The sequence below is a fragment of the Lepus europaeus genome, chromosome 18 (genome assembly GCF_033115175.1).
Source record: "Lepus europaeus isolate LE1 chromosome 18, mLepTim1.pri, whole genome shotgun sequence".
Classification (NCBI taxonomy): Eukaryota; Metazoa; Chordata; class Mammalia; order Lagomorpha; family Leporidae; genus Lepus; species Lepus europaeus.
The window spans coordinates 22,562,513-22,584,623 of record NC_084844.1 but is presented as its reverse complement, the minus strand read 5'-3'; the positions used below and the strand labels follow the sequence as shown (position 1 = coordinate 22,584,623).

The following is a 22,111-nucleotide window of genomic DNA, read 5'->3' as shown; positions in this document are numbered from 1 at the left end:
AGTTCCCGCCCGTCGAGCCAGGACCCGCGGGCTGGGGGCGGGGCCACCGCCTGACGTAATCCTCGTCAGCGCCGGGGGGGGCGGGCTCAGCGGCGGAAGTGGCGCCGCCGGGAGCTCCCCTTCCGCTCCGAGGCGCTGCCGGGGCCGCGGAGCCCGACTGCGGCCGGGGCGAGAAGAGCTGGTGCCGCGGCTGACATGGAGCAGGTGGGTGCCTCCGTGGACGCTGGAGCCGGGCGGGGGCACGAGGGTCGTCTCTTACCGGCGGCCCCGCCTCCCTGTCAGTGTCCGCTCTGGCTTCGGTCCGACCCTTTCCGTACCCTCCGCGTCCCAGGTTCCGCCCCCTGGCTCTGCTTGGCCTCGCCTGGCCCCGCTCGCTGTTGGCGGTCTCGGGAGCGGACCCTCGGCGGCCCGGTCCACCCGCGAGTGCTCCGGTAGCGCGTCCACGATCGCCTTCCAAAGCCTCTCTCTTAGCTGGGAGGAGAGAGGCGAGGGGACTGCACCTGTATATGGGGCAGGGGGAGGGTCTGAGGGAGGGGTCGTGGCTTGGAAGAAGGAGGCGAGTCTGCGTCCCACTGTCGTTTCGATGTGTCTCCAACTTCCTTTGCAAACTGCCGGGAACAACTTCCTGATGATGTCAGAAGGGCCTTTAAAGTGAGTTCCCAGCGGCGGGCGCGCAGCCCCCTGGCCCCTCATTCTTAATGGCCGTCCCCCCTGCCCTCTTGTCTTGCTCCATCTCAACATCTCCTGCTTTTGCGCCGACCGCAGGGTCGGAAGCACCAATTCACGTTCTCCTCCCCTGCCCGACCCCTCCGTGTCCAGCGACTCGTGATGGTCACACCTCCTTCATGGCTGCAGCCTCCCATCAGCTCCACAGCCACAGCGCAGCTGCTGCCCAGGGCTCCAGACTCGGCCTCCTTGCCGCCGGTGGACGGCCCTCTTCCCGTGGGGCGAGCTGTCTGAGACTCGGACTAGCCTTGCAGAATCAGTTCCTGTGCTGCTCCAGCCCAGTCAGAAACCCTGAATTACTTCCGCTGCTCTTCCTCACCTCCCACGCCGAGAGGTGACCTGGTGGTGGACTTGCTGAGTGTCCGTCGTGTTTGTCCGTGTCTCCTCTTGTCCCTTTGTGAATGTGCTCCTTGCCCGGAGACCACACCAGCTCCCCAGCAGCTCCCACGCTGTAGCTCCCGTGGTCACTTGCTTGCTTAGAAACCCTGGCGCTGAATCGCTCGCACAGTTTGCAGGGCCCCCTGAGATCTGCCTTCCTCCCTGCGAACTCCTGTGTGCTCCCCGAGGCCCCACAGCGCGGTCCTGCAGGGCGTGTCCAGTGTCCAGCCTACAGCCTTCCTTCCTGTGTCCATGCCTTTACGGCACCAGCACCGCTGCCTGGAGTGCCTTCTCTGAGTCCTGCAGGGCCCCGCTCAGGCGGCACCGCCTCGGAGCACCTCCTCCTGCCCCCGGGTCCCCCGAGCACCCAGTCGGTAGTAACATCATGGCTAAGGAGACAGACTCCTGAGTCAGACTGCCTGGGTCCTGGTACTGTATTGTGACCTTGACAAAGTCAGTTTCCTCGTTAGTAAAGTGCAGATAATAATATGCCTACCTCATCGTCGTCCTGAGAACTGAGTGAGTCATCTGTGGACAGGGCTTAGCAGTACAGAGCACCTGGGTGTCCACTAGACACATGTTGCTTATTATGATTTAGAACAGGGTAGCTCACTAATTAAGACTTTTAATTTTTTTAAAGATTTGTTTGCTTGTTTAAAAGGCAGAGTTCCAGAGAGAGGAAGACAGAGGGAGATCTTCCATCCACTGGTTCACCCCCCAAATGGCTGCAATGACCAGGCTGGGCCAGGCCAAAGCCAAGCGCAAAAGCTGCTTCTGGGTCTCCCACATGAGTGCAGGGATCCAAAAGACTTGGGCCACCCTCCACTGCTTTTCCCAGGCCATTGGTAGAGAGCTGGATTGGATGTGGAGCATCTGGAACTTGAACCCGCAACTGTATTGGGATGCTGGCACTGCAGGCTGTGGCTTTAACCTGCTGCGCCACAGTGCTGGCCCCAATTTCTTTTTTAAAAGATTTATGCATTTGGAAGCTAGAGTGACAGAGAGAGAAAGAGAGAGGCAGAGAGAAAAAAACCTTCCATCCGCTGGTTCACTTCCCAAATGGCTGCAACAGCCAGGGCTGGGCCAGGCCGAAGCCAGGAGCCAGGAGCTTCATCCAAGTCTCCCATGTGGGTGGCAGGGGCCCAAGCGCTTGAGCCATCCTCTGCTCTTCCCAGCAGAGAGCTGGGTTAGAATCAGTGCAACTAGGACTCCAACCAGCACTCTGCGCTGTGGGGTGCCAGCATGGCAGGCAGTGGTTTAACCTGCTGTGCCGCAATGCCAGCCCCAGGATTTTTAATTTCTTACCCTGCTGGAGGACAGCTGATGTGGCTTCTCATTCTGCCCCCAGAGCCCTACAGCCTGACTCTTTGTCGTTAAGTAAAGTGCAGAGGCAAGGGCACTGGGACAGGAACTGGACTTAGCAAGTGAGGATTCGGAGGTGGAAAAGACCAGAGACCTGTATCCGTGTGCTCAGGAAAACAGATCTGGACGTGCGCAGGTGTCACAGGGCTCTGGGAGCCGAGGGAGAGAAAGGCCAGGGGCAGCTTCACAGAGGAGAGGGAGTGGGTGAGTTTACCAGTGGGAGGCAGAGGCTGGAGAGGGCCGAGATGGAGAGCTGGGTCCTCTGAACAGAGTTCCAGTGAGGGGTCAGCTGGGAGCATGCCCTGGGGTTCCCTGGAGGCCTGGCCCCTGGTGTCCTGGGGTAGGATCCCTGCGTGCCTTTGGGTTGGGGCATGTGTTTGTGCCCGTCGCCTTTGTCTCCAGCTGACAGATGTGGATTCTTCACAGCCGGGCTCAGACAGCCCCTCCTCCTGAGGCTTTCCTGGCCTCAGCGACTCCAGCCTGGCTCTGATGCGCCCTCCCTGCTCCGGGAGCCCCCAGCTCCCTGAAGCACGGATCCCAGCATGGGCGCTGTGTCTTATTGCCTCTCCCTCTTCCTCACGAAGCCAGTCCCTGATGGACCAGAACAGGTTCTGTGGCCCCCAGGCTAGCAGTCTGTAGCTCTCAGTACTTCTGTGTTGCATGAAACTAAGGTCTTTCTCACCTGGACTTGTGGGTGGGGGGAGGGTACTGTGGGTAAGACCGAAAGTGCTGCCCGTCCGGCGGCTCTGACTTGTTCCGTTCAGGGGCAGAGCTTGTTGACTCCATCTCACAGAGGAGGAAGTTGAGGTGCAGTGGCAGTAAGGTCAAGGCCACCCAGCAGAGATTTCAAGAAGGGTCTCCTGGCTCCAGGCCCACAGCTGCCTTCCAGAAACTGTCTCAGGGCCCCGGCCCGCAAGGAGGCAGCTGCCACATCACTGGGACAGAGGGCCAAGAAGGCAGCCTCCTGCAGTTGCATTCCCTCTGAACCCTTTCTGGCTCTTGTCTGGCCAGGGCTGGAGCTGGGAGCGTCCGAGGAAGTGCCCACATCCCTGGAGACGTCTCCGTGAAAAAGCTGCCAGGTCTCTCCTAGAAGACAACTGGCCCTTTCCAGACTGACCTTGGAGACTCGACCCCATCAGTCCAGGGGTTACTTAGCGGCACCGAAGGCTGGGGTAGTGACTCACAGGGCCCCGAGCAGGCCAGGCCTCGCGGAATCCCAGAGCTGGGGCGTCCCTGGGCCGTCCCTGCCATTTAACAGGGCCTGGGCCCGAGGTACGGTCAGGCAGGCTGAGTGACTCTCCGTTAGGGTTCACTAGTAGACTCAGCGCCAGAAGGCGCCTCTGGTGCGAATCTCATTTTGGTTTCCACTTCCCCAGAAGGAAAGGAGAAGGGGAAGAAGAAGGCCGTGGCTTGGAGCTCTCATTTGTCATTGCGGCCGTGCTCTCCCACCATGGGGCTCCCACTTCTCCAAGAATTGCCCAAACTCCCCATGGGGAAAGTGGGTGGGGCCAGTAAGCCAAGGCTGAGGACAGGGCCCCCGAAACCCAAAACATTCTGTCTCGGGCCGGCTCCATGAGGCCCTCTGCAAGTTGGGGTGCGGGGAAGGGGACGGAAACAGCTCCCTGATCTGATGGTGCCCAGTAAGCCGGTTCCTCTGGCCTGCTTGGGGCCAGGGCCTGGGCAGGGCAAGACACCAGCAGGGGTGGAGTCTAGCTCCAGGAGGGGTGGTCTGGCCAGAGCGGGGCTACTCCTGGCCTGGGTGTGAGCAGCCTTATGTGAACCGCTGTGGAGCACATTTCCTGAATATCTTCCGTGAGCCTAGGGACGCAGCGTACTGGGGGTGGGGGTGCGGTTGGGTGTCTGGAAAGTCCCTGTCTCAAGCTTTGTCTCCCAGTGGGAGAGGAGGACGGTAAGCAGATGGGTACATCAGAGGTGAACAGTGCTCTGGAGAGTAAGGCAGGGTGAGGCGGGAAAGGTGGGGCTCCCAGGGGATATGGGAGAAGTCTCTCCAAAGGGACATCTGCGTAGAGACCAGAGTGGAGTGGGGAGCGGGCAATGCAAAGCTCCAGGAGGGCCCGCGATGCCAGGGCCAGGCCAGGCTGAAGCCAGGAACCCTGAACTCCATCCAGGTCTCCCGGGTGGGTGGCAGAGGCCCAGTTCCTTGGGCTGTCTTCTGCTGCTTTCCAGGGTGCATTGGCAGGAGGCTGGCCTGGAAGCAGAGTACCTGGGATTCAACCAGCACTCTAACACGGGCATCCCAAGCAGCAAATGAGCCCACTGCCCGGCCCCTCTTTGACTTGTGACAGCATCCTGGCTGCCGTGCTGAGAACAGACTTGGGATGAGGAGGAAGCGGAGGGCAGGAAGCTGGAGCAGGTGAGAGGCAGTAGCTTGGCTGGAGACTGACTGGCAGCTGGGCGGCAACACTTCCTGGCCGGGCTTTCCGGGAAGCAGCAGCAGGATTTGCTGATGGTTTGAAGTGAAAGGGCGGGATCTTGGCTGGCTGGGCTCTGACGCCGCCCCGCCCGCCCCGCAGCCAGCAGGCGTTCTCGGGGTGGCTCTGCTTGTGCTCAGCAGTTCCCAGCCTGGCGCAGGGGAAGCCCACGTGCCTGTGGGGTCAGCTCCGCCCTCCCCGGCTAGGCTGGGGAGGGGCGGGGGGGGGGATAAGGGAGGTCCCTCAGAGCTGTGATGGAGTCCTCCCCACAGCTTCTGGCAGGGGTGGAGGAGAGGAGGAGAGGACTCTGCCGAGCACCAGCGTGGACCACTGCCAGCCAGGGTGGTTTGCCTTGCTCTAGGCCGCTGGATGGCGCACAGGCCAGTCTGGTCTGCCACACTCCCTCCCCGAGCCAGTGTCCTTGGCCAGGGCCACCCTCGTCCCTACGCAGAGCCTTGCGGCCCCGCCTTCTGTGGGTTCTTCATTAAGCTGGGCCCTCCTGGAGCTCCTGTTAGCTCTGTCCCTATGGAGAAGAGGCAGGGAAGCAAGAAGAGCCAGCGTTCACGCAGCAACACCCTGCGTCATGGCTGTTCCAGGCCGCTACCTGGAACAGGCGACTTGCTCCTTGTGATTCCTGTGCGGAGTAGGTGCTGTTGTTGGCTCCACTTTCCAGAGGAGGAAAACTGAGGCTTGGAGGGATTAAGTGACCACGAAGGTGGGACTCGCAGGTTGGGTCCTTCTCTTGGCTTGCAGTCCCATTCTTCTGACTTCGCTGAATCCTCCTGCTTTCCGCCGGGTCAGGGATGGCCAGGGCAGCCCCGTGGCCCGCGTGGGGCAGGTGCCGCCGGGTCAGGGATGTCCAGGGCAGCCCCGTGGCCCGCGTGGGGCAGGTGCCGCCGGGTCAGGGATGGCCAGGGCAGCCCCGTGGCCCGCGTGGGGCAGGTGCCGCCGGGTCAGGGATGGCCAGGGCAGCCCCGTGGCCCGCGTGGGGCAGGTGCCGCCGGGTCAGGGATGGCCAGGGCAGCCCCGTGGCCCACGTGGGGCTGGTGCTGGCATTTCCTTTGGTGTGAGCAGGTGGTCTGGAGAGCCTGGAGCTCTGTCCCCACGGCCTCAGGAGATGAGGAACAGCCATGCTGCCTGGAAACATGGGTCACCCCTGGAGATAGGGAGATGGGCTCCTTGCTGGGGTCGCAGAGCACAGCCCTCCCTGTGGGGTCGGCAGGGCCAGGGTGAGCGGTTTCTTGAGCAAGGACTGACTGATGAATCCTGGGGTCTCCAGAGGCCTGTGTCAAGACAGGTGTCTCCAGTGTACAGATGCAGTAAGCAGGGCTTGCCTGGGCAGCGAGTGAGTGGCATTGCTGAAATCACAGCCTGCCTTTGGCCAGGAGGTGCTCGCTGCTGCTGTTGGGTTGCACGTGTGACCCGAGACCTGTGGCTGTGGGGGTGGGGGCTCGGCCTGCGTGCAGGGCTTGCGGGCGCTGTCCTCGGAATGGGCAGGGGGGTAGCAGGAGGAAGTGATGGCCCCATTTCCTGTCATTGCCCCCAAGCAAAGTTCACTTTTGCTGGAGCAGAAATAACTTGGCTTGCTTTCCAGACCAGGGGCCCCCAGCAGGTGAACGCAGAGTTGAGATTTGAGCCCAGGCCCCCCACCGTGAAGTTTATTATGTGCATTCCAACCACTGCTTGCCTGAAAGCCTTCTCTTGTTTCCATGATCTCAGCTACCTCCTGTTGTTCCCTAGGTCTGGAGCCCCACCCCCATCCCACTGCAAGTGGCGCTGGCACTTGGGGAGATTGAGAGGCTTGGGAAGGGGTGTGAGCCCTGTGTGCTTTCCTCCCCTTGATCTGGGGACCTGAAATAACCAATAATCCACTGTGCCCAGACCCCTGGCTCACCCATCCCTTCCTGCCCTTCCTCTCCCCTCCCATTCCCTCCCTCCCGCTCCCCTGAGCCTTAGCAGCCCAGCTCCCACAGACACATGGGTGTCAAGTCTGCCACGGTCCCAGGATGACTGCTTCATGCCACACATACAGCCTCCTCCTGACGCCTCGGAAGGTGCTGTCGAGGGATCGAGATGGCAGGTGGAGGTGGGTGGGGGCATAGTGGGGCCTGCTGCTCCCAAGAGGCTGGGTGGAGTTCAGGACAACCTCACAGGGCTTGTACCTGCCTCCCTCAGAGGGCTAGAGGCCAGGGCAGGCAGTTCTGCTGGCCCTTGCCAGCCTTGGCCTTCCAAGCCATCTTGGGGAGTCAACCAGGGAATCAGTGTTTGGGAGCTGTGGCCTTTTCATAGACTGGCAGGAGGGCTCCGAGGCCCTCAGAGCCGTCTGGGTGGGCCCCAGGAGGCCTCCAGGGGTGCTGGAGTGGGAGCGAAGGCTGACTGGTAAGTTTTAAGTTTCTAAAGATTTTATATATTTGAAAGGCAGAGTGACAGAGAGAGGGAAAGAGAGAGAACAAGATTATCCATCTACTGGTTCACTCTTCAAATGACTTCAATGGCTAGAGCTGAGGCTGTAGTTGGTTCTGGGCCAGGCAGAAGCCAGGAGCCTGGAACTTCATCTGGGTCTCCCATGTTGGGGGCAGAGGCCTAAGCACTTGGGCCACCTTCCACTGCTTCCCCTGGGTACATTAGCAGGGAGCTGGATCAGAAGCGAAGCAGCCAGGAAGGAAACCAGTGCTCCATTTCCTGTCGCTGCCCCCAAGCAGTGACATTTGGGATGCTGGCATTGCAGGCAGCGGTTTAACCTGTTGTGCCACTACGCTGCTCCGTACTTATTTTCATTTTATTTGAAAGGGAGAGAGAGAGACCTTCCATTCTCCAGTTCGCTCCTCAGATACCTGCAATGGCTGGGCCCTGCAGTGAGTCTGGGAGCTGAGAACTCAGCCCAGGTCTACCATGTGGATGGCACTTGAGTTGTCATCGACTGCCTCCCAGGGTGTGCATTATCAGGAAGTGGGGGTGGAACTTGAACCTGGGCATACTGACAGGGGATGTGGGCATCCCAGTGGCATGTTAACCACCCCAAAAAGAATGTGAAAAAGCCATGACCTGTGGCCGGTGCCGTGGCACAGCGGGTTAACACTCTGGCCTGAAGCGCTGGCATCCCATATCAGTGCTGGCTCCAGACCTGGCTGCTTCACTTCTGATCCAGCTCCCTGCTATGGCCTGGGAAAGCAGTAGAAGATGGCCCAAGTCCTTGGGCCCCTGCACCCCCAGAAGAAGCTCCTGGCTCCTGGCTTCGGATCGGCCCAGCTCTGGCCATTGCGGCCAGTTGGAGAGTGAACCCATGGATGGAAGATCTTCTTTCTCTCTGCCTCTCCTCTCTGTGTAACTCTGACTTTCAAATAAATAGGTAAATCTTTAGGAAAAAAAAAAAAGAAAGAAAAGAAACCCCCCCCCCCATAGAAGAGTATTAATGAGAAGAACCTGCCCCAAGTTTCCGGGAATAGTGGTGGCCTTGAGACTGGTGGCTGCAGCCTGGTGCTCTCTCTGCTGCGCTTGCACTTGTTGGGACTCTGAGCTGTTCCGTGGGAAGGGTGACGTAGAGCCCCCTTCCCCTGACTCATGGCCAGCCACCCTCCCACCCCTACCCAGGAGCCCCGTGCTTGGCTCATGCATACCCTGGCGTCGTCAGCTCTGCCAGGCTCCCCCAACACCTCTGCTCGTAGCCCCATCTGTGTCTCTCACTTCAACACGGATGTCTGGCCGTGTGAGTGTCAGTGCGGTTGCCACTCCAAGTGCGTCTCGCACCCAAGCTGCTGTCATCCCAGTCCTGTCCCTGGAGAGAGAAAGCCAGAGGGGCAGACAGACAGGAGGAGGCAAGCACAGTGCCCAGAAGTGGGACTGGGAAGGGGGGGGAGAATTGATTGAGAGAGACAGTGAGGGTGGAGAGAGAGACCCATAAATGGGAGTGAGATGGCAGGAAGGCCCAGGCGGACATGGGTGACGTTGCCTTCTGTGGGCCGTGGGGAAACAGGCACCGTCATATGTTGCTGGTGGGAATGCAGAGGGATTGGGCCTTACCTAGCAAAGCAGCTAACAGATCTAGGAATCTGTCCTGAGGACACGCTTCCAACAGCGTGAAATACGTCGCATGCACTGGGTTACTCCTCGCAGCGTTTCTGGTCCTTCCAAGTCCAGACGCTCACCTGTAGGAGGAGCTCACAGTGGAGATCTAAGCAGAAGAGGGAGAGGGATCTCAGGCTGGTGTGATCTCCGGGATGCACCGGAAAGGGGAAAAAATGCCACAAAAAGAGCACGTGCAGTTGGCTGGGTAAGCAGGGAGGTAAGAAATGTGTGCAGATATTCCTTTGTACAAGAGAGAGGGTTGGATCAGATCTCATGCCCTCCTTCCTCCCTCTCCCTCCCAAAAAAAGATGTGTTGCGGTCCCAAGGCCTTAGCCTACAGAATGTGACCTCTTTTGGAAGTGGGGTCGCTAGGGACATAGTCAGGCTGCAGTCACCCCGCTCTGTCGTGGCTGGTATGGTTACAAGATGGCAGCCATTGAGCCCTGGTGACAGTGGAGGTGGAAGTCCATGCAGCTTTAGACCTCGGACGCCAAGCCCCAGCAACGCCCCAGCAGCCAGGGACAGGCGAGGGGGCGGAGCGTGGATTTCTGGCCTCTAGACTGGAAAGACAATAGATTTCTGTCGTTTTCAACTTAACCAAACCAAAAAGCCAGACAGACATGAGAGAGGAGTTTAAAAAAAAAAAAAACCAACACAAGATATAAGTGGAAGGTTACTTTGCAAGAGACAGGAAGAAGGGAAGAGAAAAATGGAGACAGAGAGGATGGGAGACTGGTCTGGCAGGACACAGAAGGCCATTAGAGACAGAAATGTCACCGCCCTGGAGCTGTGGCCCTGTCACCATGAGGGACGCATTGAGCATGCAGGTCTGGCGCTGTCTGGCTGATGGGTGGAGAGGGTCCCCCTGCCGGCGGCCTGTCACGTCCCCACTAGTGACCGTCTCCTCCGAGAGCTGGCCCCAGCTCTCTGCAGTCCTTCAGGTGAACTTGTCAGGGGACCCAAAGGAGGTGGCACTGGGGGTGGCCTTGGGCTGGTGCTTCTGCTCACTCCTCTGCTGAGGGTAGTCAGCTGCTGGCCAAGGGCTCATGCAGGCACGGGGTGGGCAAGGGGCTCCTCCTTACTCTCTTCAGGGGGCATGGCCCTGGCCTCTCTGCTGTGGGGCCTGGGGTTGGGGGCCAGGGGACCCCGAGGAGCATTCATTTACTCCCCGATCAGTCGCGAAGTGCCTGCCACATGCCAGGCGTTGTGCTGGACACAAGGAGATGGTGGTGGCCAAGTGTGATGAGGCCCCCACATACCTGGGGCTTCTGGTCTGGGAGAGCAGGGAGAACCATAAAGCAACGCAGACGATGGCTTCACGTGGTGATGATGAGCTTGTGCCACGAGGCAGGACAGGAGGGTGAGACTCCTGGAGAAGGCTTTAGAGCTGCCAGTTGGAAGGACTGGAGAATGTTCCACAGGAAGGGGACAGCCAGGTCCAAGGCCCTGGAGCAAGACAGGACAGCCACTGCGAGGGACCTACAATGAGGCCTGAAGGCCCACATGGCGGTGGTCATGAACCAGAGGCGTGCCTTGTAAGGATAGCTGGGCCCCTGCAGGGCTGACCCTGTGGGGTTGCTGAGGAGAGCCTGAGCCCTGAGCACAAGCGGCCCGGTGGGTTGCGAGTGGGGGAGTGCAGCGTCTGCTCTGGCTCTGGGTGCAGAAGTGGCTGGTGGAGCGTGAGACGTCACTGGAGACAACCCTTGGGAGCACTTGTAGCCATCCAGGTGGGAGGGGATAGTGCCTGGGCCTGGAGGGCAGTGATGGAGCCGGAGAAAAGGGATCAGTATGTCCTCCCTCGCTGCCGTGTCCCGGGTCCCAGCGCTCAGCTCCCGGAGACACTGCTTAGGAAGTCCCTCCCAGTTGCCATGGATTAGGGGGTGGGAGGGGAGGCTGGCTGCCGGCAGGGAATGTGGCTTTGTGCTTGGCAAACAAAGAACAGAGCTTGGGGCCCTCTTCTCCTGGGGGTGGGGCGGACCAAGAGGCTGTTGACAGGAGCAGAGGCCAAACCACAGAGCTGGCCTGGCAGGAACGGGCTGGGCCTCCAGGAAGCAGGGGAGGTGCCCATCTGAGGGACCCCAGAGCCCTCCTAGGGTGAACCCTGGGCTGCTGGGTTGGGTCGGGTGCCAGACTGGTAGAGGGATGTGGCCCGAGGGCCCTGGGTCAGGGAACAGATGCTTGAGAGTTGTGAGGGGCTGGGGGCTGTGTGTGGAAGGGCAGGAGGAGGCTCACAGGACCCCCTCACCCCTGACTAGCTGTTTTCTCACCCGCAGCTGCCCTGCTGAGGCCCTGCCTCCCCGCCCTGAGGTGGGGACCACCAGGATGAGCAAACTGCCTGGGGAGCTGGCCCCCGACCTGGAGCGCAGCCTGCCAGCCGTGGCCTCCCTGGGCTCGTCACTGTCCCACAGCCAGAGCCTCTCCTCACACCTGCTCCCGCCACCTCCTGGGAAGCGCCAGGCCATCTCTGACGTGCGCCGCACCTTCTGCCTCTTTGTCACCTTCGACCTGCTCTTTATCTCCCTGCTCTGGATCATTGAGCTGAACGTGAGTGGGGGTGAGGCTGGGAGCCACCTTGGGGGGGTCCACTGGGTCTTGGGTCATCATCCCTCTGCCCACAGGAAGGCCACCTGTCCCGTGGGGTTGACTGGGTGAAAAGAAGACTAAATGGGCAATGATATCCATTCACATCGCTGGCTGAAGAAAATGGGGCCGAGTCCTTTGGCCCAGGTCCCTGAGCAAATGTGTGAAGGAGGCAGATTGAACCACTCTCTGGTCCAGAGGTCACACCCCTGGCCTCTGCACTGTGCTGCCCCCTAGTGGAGACTAAGAATGAGGAACCGGACCCAGTCTGGCTGAGATGTTGAAAACTTTGTCTTTTGGCCCTAACTTATTCTCAGGCTCCCATTTGTTTATTCATTCATCTTTTGAATCACTCATCAGACATTTGTTGAGCCCCTGCTGTGTCCTAGGTGCTGTGCTAGAAGCAGAGGACAACAGTGGGGAGTACAACAGTAAAAACTCAGAGCGGGTGTTCGGCATAGGAGCTAATGTTGGCCTGGTGATTAAGATGCCTGTGGCCAGTGCCGCAGCTCACTTGGCTAATCCTCCGCCTGCGGCACCGGTACCCCGGGTCCTAGTCCCCGTTAGGGCGCCGGATTCTGTCCCGGTTGCCCCTCTTCCAGTCCAGCTCTCTGCTGTGGCCCGGGAATGCAGTGGAGGATGACCCAAGTCCTTGGGCCCTGCACCCACATGGGAGACCAGGAGGAAGCACCTGGCTCCTGGCTTTGGATCGGCCACAGTGCGCCCATCGCAGCATGCCAACCGTAGTTGCCATTTGGGGGTGAACCAACGGAAAAGGAAGACCTTTCTCTCTGTCTCTCACTAACTCTGCCTGTCAGGAAAAAAAAAAAAAAAAAAGATGCCTGCATCGCATATGGTTCAGTACCTGCCTCTCTGCCTGCGGCCTTCAGCTTCCTGCCAATGCAGACCCTAGGAGGCAGCAGCCGTGGCTCCAGTGAGTGGGTTCTAGTCCCCCATGGGGGAAACAGGGATCGAGTTCCCAGCTCTTGTCCTCAGCCCAGCCGGCCCAGCCCTGACAGCTGTGGGCAACTGGGGGGTGAGTCAGTGGTTAGGAGCTCATTCGCTTTCTGCGTATCAAATAAATGAGTAAAAATCAAAAACAACAACGATGACAAGCAAACCAGTAGGAACTCTCAGATCACAGGGGCTTAAGTGTTAGTGAGATGCTGCTTGGTGGCCTGGAAACAGCTGCCTCGCGGTACAGGGTCTGCACCCCCACCCCGGTCCACTCAGTGCGTGGCCCTCCCTGAGGGAACAGTCTGGCTGGTGGGAGGGCCTGATTGGACCTGCAGGCACAGCACACAGAGGAAGGAGCCCTGGGAGCGAATGTCCCAGGCTTGGGCCGGCCCACCTTCTGTTTCTGTTTTTCATTTTTGAAATGTTTAATTACTTTGGAAGGCAGGAGAGACAGACAGAAAGAGAGAGAGAGAGAGAGAGAGAGAGAAGCCATCTGCTGGTTCAGTTCCCAGATGCCTGCACCGGGGCTGGGCCAGGCCAAGCCAGGAGCTAGGGAACTTAAATCCAAGTCCATATGTGGGTGGCAGGGACACAACTACTTAGCCATCACTGGCTGCCTCCCAGGGTGTACGCTAGAATGAAGCTGGTATTGGGACTCCAACCCAGGCACTTCAAGATGGGATGTGGACACCCCAAGTGGAGTCTCTTTTTTTTTTTTAAACATTTATTTATTTATTTGGAAGCAGAGTTGCAGAGTTACAGAGAGGCAGAGGCAGAAAGAGAAAAAGAGAAAGTCTTCCATCTGCTGATTCACTCCACAAATGGCTGCAACAGTTGGAGCTGGCCCGATTGGAAGCCAGGAGCCAGGAGCCTCCTCCAGGTCTCCCACATGGGTGCAGGGACCCAAGGACTTGGGCCATCTTCCACTGCTTTCCCAGGTCATCGCAGAGAGCTGGATTGGAAGCAGAGCAGCCAGGACTTGAACCAGCACCCACATGGGCTGCCGACACTGTAGGCAGCGGCTTTACCTGTTATACCACAGCACCAGCCTCCCCCAAGTGGAGTCTTAACCACCGCACCAAATGTCCGTCCCGTCCTCCTGGACTGTGACCTTGGTGCCTGCCCTCACTTTCCTTCCATAGTGTGAGCTTACCTGGGTGCAAGGACCCTTCCTCCAGCTCTGAAGCATGGGGACAGGAAGGTGAGGTCTCTGATAGAAGTGGGAGCTGGGGGAAGGGGCTGGTCAGGGGCCAGAGGATGGGTTTGCTGAGCTGGAGGGAGGGCAGGGCTCTGACCGTGACTGTCCTTTGGGCACCGGAGGAGAGCTGGTGCCTCCAGTGAGAAGGGGCATAGCCCTTCAGGGCCCTCGCACCCACGCAAAGGATGAGGAAACAGGCCAGTAAGGCTTTGGGTTGTTTGCAGTGCATCTGTGGTCTTAGGCTTTCTTTCCCCTCAAAGTCCCATCCAACGTCAAAGCAAATACTGAAATCCACTCCCATCCCATGTTCAGGGCACAGTTCCTTTTCTTTTCTTTTTTTTTCTTTCTTTTTTTTTTTTTTTTTAAAGATTTATTTATTTATTTGAAAGTCAGAGTTACACAGAAAGAGAAGGAGAAGAAGAGAGAGAGAAAGTTCTTCCATCTGTTGGTTCACTCCCCAGATGGCTGCAACAGCCAGAGCTGGGCCAGTCTGAAGCCAGGAGCCAGGAGCTTCTTCCTGGTTTCCCATGTGGGTGCAGGGGCCCAAGGACTTGGGCCATCTTTTACTGCTTTCCCAGGCCATGGCAGAGAGCTGGATCGGAAGTGGAGCAGCCGGGACCCGAACCGGTGCCCATATGGGATGCCAGCACTGCAGGCGGCAGCTTTACCTGCTAGGCCACAGTGCCGGCCCCAAGGGCACAGTCTCTTACCAACAAAAGGCTGAGAATGCTTTGATAGTTTCACTTTTGCGGTCATTTGGCTGTCGGCCGAGTGCCCAGCAGTGATGGTGCATGCTGGGAACTGGGGCCTGGTGAGAAAATCTACCCTGTGACACGCCTGCACACGTAGCAGGAGCTTCGGAACGCTGCGTCCAACAGTTGGTAGAGTCCACGCGGCGTGTCCTTCGTGGACTTTGACAGACACTTAAATTAAGCTTTTCGTAATTCTCAGAGTTGCAGCCTTATTTTCGTGGTTCGGAGCCTGTCCGCTTGTCACCCTCTGATAAACTGTGTCTGTGTGGCCTGAGGGGTCGCAGCAGGGGCAGTGGGCAGGGCGGGGTCTTCCAGGCGCAGTCCGTGCTGCGAGAAGCGGGGGAGGGCAGGAGGCTGAGGACAGCAACTGCCGGGGGAGGGGCTGTGTTCAGGAGGGAGCCGGCTGAGGAGCAGGAGAGCTGGGATGGGGCGGACAGCAGGAGAGCTGTCACCCTGGCCCTCAACAGCAGGCCCCGTGGCCGGGTTTCATGGCTCAGGGCGGTCTTGGGATGTGTCTGCCTGCTCTGAGCATCCGAATCCCCTGGAGCTTTATAAAGATCCCCTGGGGCTCAACTCAGACCCAGGAGCCTGAGCACCTGTACCTTCAACAAGCCCCTCCCCACCACCCAGATGACTGGCGGGAGCTCCGAGCCCCCGCCTGCTTGGTGGACGTGAAGGCTCTTGCTCCTCAGGACTCCAGGCTGCAGCCACCACAGGGCCCTGGTGTCCTGCCTTCCCCAGGGGGCCCAGGCCCACGCCTTTTCAGAGGATGCAGGTCGGAGTCCGGCTCTCAATGTCCATCCAGACCCCTGGACACAAGTCCAGGCCAAGGCCTCAGGTGCCGGTGAAATATGTGGTGGGCTGGGACAAGGACAGAGCGATGGGCCGAGTCTGCTGACGCCACGCCGTCCCCTCCAGCAGCGTGATGGATTCTGCCCATTAAGCACAAGCCTAATCAATTGGTTTGGCACCTGGGGCTCTGTCTGACACCGCTCCCACACCCAGCCCCTGTCGCCCCAGATGGAGTGTTGACTGGGAAGGTGGAGCACTGCAGTTCTGGGAGGGAGGTGAAGTCACGCGAGAGGCAGGCCCCCAGCACTGTCAGCCCGGTGTGCCTGTCGCCTCCCCTCCCTGCTCCCGAGGCCCCCAAGCCTGCCCTTTGCTGGGAAGTTGCTCGAACCCAGCCCTGCCCATGTGGGCTGCCTGGATCCTTAGGGGAACAGCATTGGTGCCTGGAGTCTCGGGCTTCTGGCTGAGCTTGCTTGGTGCTTCAGGGGTGCGTCTGGGTGGTGGCTTAGCATTTCAGCCAAGGTCTGGGGCAGGGCAGCCCCGGGGGCTTGGTTCCGCCTCAGAGCTCTCCCGGTCTCCCTTTCCCAGACCAACACGGGCATCCGCAGGAACCTGGAGCAGGAGATCATCTACTACAGCTTTAAGACCTCCTTCTTTGACATCTTTGTGAGTGGCCTTGGGAGCTCCTAGGGACCGGGGCAGGGGGTAGGGGGCAGCAGGACGTGACTCGCCTGGGTTCTCCTCTTTCTGCAACTCCTCCAGCCTGATCAGGAAGCCCTCAGTCTTCAGGAAGTTTCCGTAACAAGGCCCCACCTTCAGGGAGCCCCAAGTAGGAGGGGGAACTGCAGACCCCAAGGTCGTGTCCTCAGTGTGCCCCCAGGCATGCACAGGCCAGGTGGACGGGAGGTCGGCTTCAGCCAGGGTCGGGGCACTGGCTGCCCCTGATGGCTTGGCGCCCTCCCCTGCCAGGTCCTGGCCTTCTTCCGCTTCTCGGGACTGCTCCTGGGCTATGCGGTACTGCGGCTCCGGCACTGGTGGGTGATTGCGGTAAGATGCCCCTTTCCCAGAAGCCCTTGGGCCCTGGTGGGGCTGGGGCAAGGGAGGGGACGCTGGAGGACTCACTCCCCAGCCTCTGCCTTCCCTCCCTCCCTTCTCCCCTCCTCCGGGCAGATCACTACGCTTGTGTCCAGTGCTTTCCTCATTGTCAAGGTCATCCTCTCTGAGGTCAGTGACTCAGGGTCTGGTTGGGCTGGTGGGCATCTGACCAGAGGGCTGGGCTTCTCTCAAGAAATGGCTACTTCTCTGATTCTGGGTTTCGGTCCCTGCTGTCAAGGCTGGGGTGAGGCGGAGCTCATTTCTAAAGAACCATTTTCATCGGCTTGCCCCATTTACCCCTCTGCAACCTCAGGAATCAGAAAGTTCCTCCTCCAGTGCAACCCTAGCCAGGGACAGTTGCCATGGAGGGTCCCCAGGCAGCTGGTACCGGGAGTAGGGTGTGTGCCAGTGGGCCGGCCAGTGCTGGTGGCCGCTGGAGAGAGCTCAGGGTCTGGGGTGACCCACGGAGGGTCCCCAGGCAGCTGGTACCGGGAGTAGGGTGTGTGCCAGTGAGCCGGCCAGTGCTGGTGGCCGCTGGAGAGAGCTCAGGGTCTGGGGTGACCCATAGAGGGTCCCCAGGCAGCTGGTACCGGGAGTGGGGTGTGTGCCAGTGGGCCGGCCAGTGCTGGTGGCCGCTGGAGAGAGCTCAGGGTCTGGGGTGACCCACAGAGGGTCCCCAGGCAGCTGGTACCGGGAGTGGGGTGTGTGCCAGTGGGCCGGCCAGTGCTGGTGGCTGCTGGAGAGAGCTCAGGGTCTGGGGTGACCCACAGAGGGTCCCCAGGCAGCTGGTACCGGGAATGGGATGTGTGCCAGTGGGCCGGCCAGTGCTGGTGGCCGCTGGAGAGAGCTCAGGGCCTGAGGTGACCCCCACCGTGAAGCTCAGCTCCTTCCCCCCACAGCTGCTCAGCAAGGGGGCTTTTGGCTACCTGCTCCCCATCGTCTCCTTCGTCCTCGCCTGGTCGGAGACCTGGTTCCTTGACTTCAAAGTCCTCCCCCAGGAGGCTGAGAAGGAGCGATGTGAGTGCTGGGGGTCGGGGTGCAGCCCCGAGGGAGGAGTGAGTCAGGATGGGGGGCAGGCCTGAGCCATCTGGCCGCCGCGGAGCTGCCTCCCCGAGCTGAGGGGGGGTGGCCCAGGCTGCTGAGCTGGGGCTGCCCTCGTCTGCTCCCCCAGGGTATCTTGCTGCCCAGGCCGCTGTTGCCCGTGGACCCCTCCTGTTCCCTGGTGCCCTGTCCGAGGGCCAGTTCTATTCACCTCCCGAATCTTTTGCAGGTGAGGGCTGGTGAGTGGGGGCGCTGCCTTCTGGGGGAGTGGGCTTTGTGAAGAGCAGGGTGGGCTGGGTCTGTTCTTTCTGTTCCTTCTACCAGGCTCCCAGGGGAAAGCCAGCAGCCCTCTCCCACACACCTCCAGCCCCCACATCCTTGCACTCACATCCCCGAACCCCACCGCCTCCGCACTCTCCCCACCCCTTGCCATTGTCATCAGTGCGTGTTTTCTGCAGGGTCTGACAATGAATCAGATGAAGAAGTCACTGGGAAGAAAAGTTTCTCTGCCCAGGTATTTCACTGCCTGCCCCCACCCTACCGTCAGAAGGAGTGCCTGGAGCGGGCCCGGGCCAGGCTCTGTCAGCGTGGCCAGGGGGTTCCCAGTGGAGGGCGGGCAGCCTTAATGCCATACAGCCCATCCATCCACCCTGGCGTTGGCCAGCAGGTCCCGTCTGCCTTGTGCTTGGGGACACAGGGAGGCCTGCCCAGACCCCCATCTGGCTGGGCGGTGTGCCGGGTGGCTGCAGAGAGAGAGCAGACCCTAGGTGACCCGGGGCCCCTCCTCTCGGGACCAGGAGCGGGAGTACATCCTGCAGGGGAAGGAGGCCACTGCGGTGGTGGACCAGATCCTGGCCCAGGAGGAGAACTGGAAGTTCGAGAAGAACAATGTAAGAAGCCCCTCTTCCAGCTGACCTCCCCTGTAGGTCACGACCTCTCGCTTCCCTGTCTGAAACCTGAGAAATAGACCTGAGGTTGGAGCGGGATTCCCGCCCGGGAGAGCAGGCAGTCCTCCTGCAGGAGGCCCGGCTCCTTCAGCTGTCCCCATCCCCTCCTGCTTCCGCCCTCAGTCCTCGCCCCCCTGCCGCTCTGCTCCCTCGGCCCCGGGCCCTGAAGGGGGAGCCACACTTCTGCCTTAGGTCTCACGCTTTGTTCCATGACCAAAACGACATTCTCTGGAAAGGTGGCAGAGCTGGAGATCGCAAACACGCCCAGGCCTCTGGCGGCCCCTGTTGGTCTGGAGATGCGGTTCTTGGTGGCTGGGCCACAGCTGGGCCTCCGGCTTTCAGCTCGGTGTCGGAAACCCCCTCCCTCCTCCCCTCGTGGCCCGTGTTTGTCAGAACCGCTGTTTGTTACCGGCTGCCCAGGGGTCCCCAGACACGCCTTCCCCGCTTGCACCCATTCCTGTGCCAGCAGCCCCCCCAGGCCCTCTGCCCTCCTCCCTGCCACAGGAGTACGGGGACACCGTGTACACCATTGAGATCCCCTTCCACGGCAAGACGTTCATCCTGAAGGTGAGCAAGGGCAGTGGGCGTCCCGAGCCTTGTGCTCTGTCTGGAACCCCAGGGGGAGCCGCAGGGGCCCTCGGGCATGGCCCCCCGCCAGAGGGAAGGGCTGGTGTGCCCGAGCCCCTCCGGGACCACCCAGCCCCCGCCTACCCTGCCGCAGACCTTCCTGCCCTGCCCCGCGGAGCTGGTGTACCAGGAGGTGATCCTGCAGCCCGAGAGGATGGTGCTATGGAACAAGACGGTGACGGCCTGCCAGGTGAGCCCACGGGCACCTCGGAGACGAGGGCGGGGCCTGTGACGCTCGGCACTGTGTACGCCACTTCGCCCTGCACGGAGGGGGCTGACGGTCAGTGTCTCCTGGGCAGGAGAGGCAGGAGGAGCACTCTAGAACGCCCAGCCGGGGCCTGTGAAGGGGAATGGCTCTTAGAGTAAAGGGACCTGGGTGGAGACGCGGGGCGGGGGGGGCGGGGTTCCTAGGTGCTGGGACCCTGTCCCTGGGACTATCCTGGGCTGGGCTGCACCTGAGGTCCCCCCAACCCCGATGGTCCTCAGATCCTGCAGCGGGTAGAAGACAACACCCTCATCTCCTACGACGTGTCTGCAGGGGCCGCCGGTGGGGTAGTCTCCCCCAGGTGAGTGTCCCCGAGTCCCCTTCTCTCAGCCCAGCCACCTGCACTTGGATCTTGGGATCTGCACCCACCCACCCCCACCCCCACCCCCACCCCCGCCAAGCTAACCCCTCCCTCCACCAGGGACTTTGTGAATGTCCGGCGCATAGAGAGGCGCAGAGACCGGTACCTGTCGTCGGGCATCGCCACTGTACACTGCTCCAAGCCCCCGACACACAAATACGTCAGGTAAGCCTGGCCTGGCCTGGGGCCAGCCCTGCCAGCCCTTCCCCTGGGAGCAGTGGGCAGTGCAGAGTACGGTGTGTACAGCTTGGAGGCCACGTTCTTGTTCCCTTCCTGCTGGGCCTAGCCCCTCCCAGCCCCTAATCCTGCTAATCTGGCTGCTGTGTCTGTGGGAGATTGGGAGGGGGATGACAGCAGGAACCCAGGTGCCAGGGCTGGAGGGGACGTGTATGGTGGGCAGCGGGCCAGGGGTGGACTGAGGGCAGGGACCAGTCCAGGGAAGGGAGTGAGAGCTGGGAGGTCTGTTGAGTTCAGGGTGTCCGCTTCCTGGGTGAGGGGACCTGGGTCCCCCTCTCCCTGTCCCCACTGCCTTGCCTCTCTCCTGGAGCGGGGCGCCTGTCTCCCAGAGGAGGGGGCATCACCACCTCCCTGCTGCCTGTCCCAGACCCTCCAGTCTTCCCCACCGACTAGTGTTGGACTGCAGCGCTGCGGGTGGCCAGATCTCTTAGATGTCCCTCCTCCCCGCCCTGTGCTGGCCACCAGCAGAGAGCACCATTCTAGAATGTGAGGCCGGAGCCCTGGGCTTGGCACACGGCTGGCTTGCTGGTCAACGGGGCCGTTGCCTTCCCTCTCTGGGTGCCGACTTCCTTATCTGTGGAGTGGGCTTGGGCTCAGGCCAACACCCACCTGGAATCCGCACAGAGCAGAGGGCTGGGATGGCAGTGAGCTCCTGCCACGGGCTGGTGTAGGATTCACGGGGCACAGAGCGGTGGAGGCAAGGGCTGACCCCCAGCCTCTGGGACACCTGCTCCCCAGGGGAGCAGTTCGCAGACCACCGCCTGCCCTTCCTCTCCCACCAAGAGCGACGGGGGTGAGCCTGTACAAGTCTGTGCGTGCGTGTGTGCGTGTGCGTGTGGGCCGGGGCCGTGCTGGGCTCCAGAGCAGGCCCTAGTGGCGCCTTTCTCTTCAGGGGAGAGAACGGTCCCGGGGGCTTCGTCGTGCTGAAGTCAGCCAGCAACGCCCACGTGTGCACCTTCATCTGGATTCTTAACACGGATCTGAAGGTGGGCGCTGGGCCCGGGAGGAGCTCTCTGCCGTGCTCGGGCCACCCTCCTCTCAGCCGCTTTTCTTACTTGGAATTTGGGGCAGGGTCCTCATGGTATCCCATTCTCCCCTTTCTCACCTCCGTTCTGAGGCCCCGAGGAGGGGTGGCCAGCTGCCAGCCCAGCCCCACCCGCGTCTGTTTGTGTGGCCAATGCCAAGACCCAGGCACTGTGTGTTCTTCCCAGCGAGGGTGCGGTGAGAGGGGGCCTGGGCTACGTGCCAGAGCCACACCTGCCTTGTGGCCCAGGGCACCCCATCGTCTCAGCTGTCAGGGGGTCCCTGCCCCAGCCCAGGCTGCCGTCTTACCTTCCTGTAACTGCTTCCTGCCTCCCCCCCAGGGCCGCCTGCCCCGGTACCTCATCCACCAGAGCCTCGCGGCCACCATGTTTGAGTTTGCCTTTCACCTGCGGCAGCGCATCGGAGAGCTGGGGCCCAGGGCGTGACGGTGCCCCTTACCCACCCTGCAGGCCAGGGTCCTGTCACCACAGCCTCCAGAGGCAGGAAAACGGGGCCAGCTGGGCTTCCTGCTGCCCACACAGGACCTGGCCTCAAGCGTGGGCGTCATCCTGGCCCTAGGCCAGCACCGTCCTCTGAGCCTCACTGTGCCTGGGAGCCCCGGCCCTGAGCAGGCTGCGGGGCCGAGCGTTTGAACCCAGGGGCTCTGCTGGCGGATGGAAGTGGGGGCTGTCCTGCTGCCTCCCAGAGGAGATCACTGTCCCCACCCCGGCCAGGGGCAGGGTCTGGGACAGGAGCCTCAGACTTGGTGGGGGCAGCCAGGGCCCAGCAGCGCCGCCAGTGTTGCGGGGAAAGCGCCCCTCATGTGCCCACCTGTCACGGCTTTCTGGGGTTCCAGAAAGGTCTGGGACCTTTCCCCGGACATGTGGGGGCAGTGGGTGCTGGCAGGGAATCTCTGCCTCTCTCAGGCCTCTGTGGGGACCTTTGTAATTTGAGCCAATTAAAAGAAAAAAAACATAAACTCAGACTAAGCACAAGCAGTCCTTGCCACCTGGACATGGGCTGTGGACGGAAGAGGCCAGTACCTGGGAACGGGCAGGAGGGAGCCAGCAGTGGCCAGGCTGGCACCTCAGCGTCTCCCTGGACAGACCCCATGACCAAGCAGTCAGAGGAAACTTCTCTGCCGCTGCCAGGCCTTGGGGAGGGCAGGCCTGGGTCTCCAGCCCAGGACAGGCGTGGGGAGTGGAGGGGAGGTACCTGGCAGTGGCCTCAGCAGGCCCTGCGTGTGCCTGAGTCCCGACACCAGGGTGGCCTGGAG

General features: G+C 60.9%; 1 protein-coding gene across 1 annotated transcript; it reads left to right on the top strand.

The window, feature by feature from the left end:
- The first annotated feature begins 119 nt into the window (after positions 1–119).
- On the top strand, positions 120–22,073 carry STARD3 (StAR related lipid transfer domain containing 3). Its single transcript, XM_062215958.1, has 15 exons — positions 120–204; positions 11,237–11,507; positions 15,828–15,905; positions 16,209–16,286; positions 16,410–16,463; positions 17,234–17,351; positions 17,506–17,604; positions 17,834–17,889; positions 18,173–18,265; positions 18,827–18,889; positions 19,044–19,139; positions 19,436–19,515; positions 19,636–19,740; positions 20,705–20,798; positions 21,177–22,073. The coding sequence occupies exons 2-15, from the start codon at positions 11,286–11,288 to the stop codon at positions 21,279–21,281; spliced, it is 1,341 nt and encodes a 446-aa protein (XP_062071942.1). The 5' UTR covers positions 120–204; positions 11,237–11,285; the 3' UTR covers positions 21,282–22,073.
- The last annotated feature ends 38 nt before the right edge of the window (positions 22,074–22,111 follow it).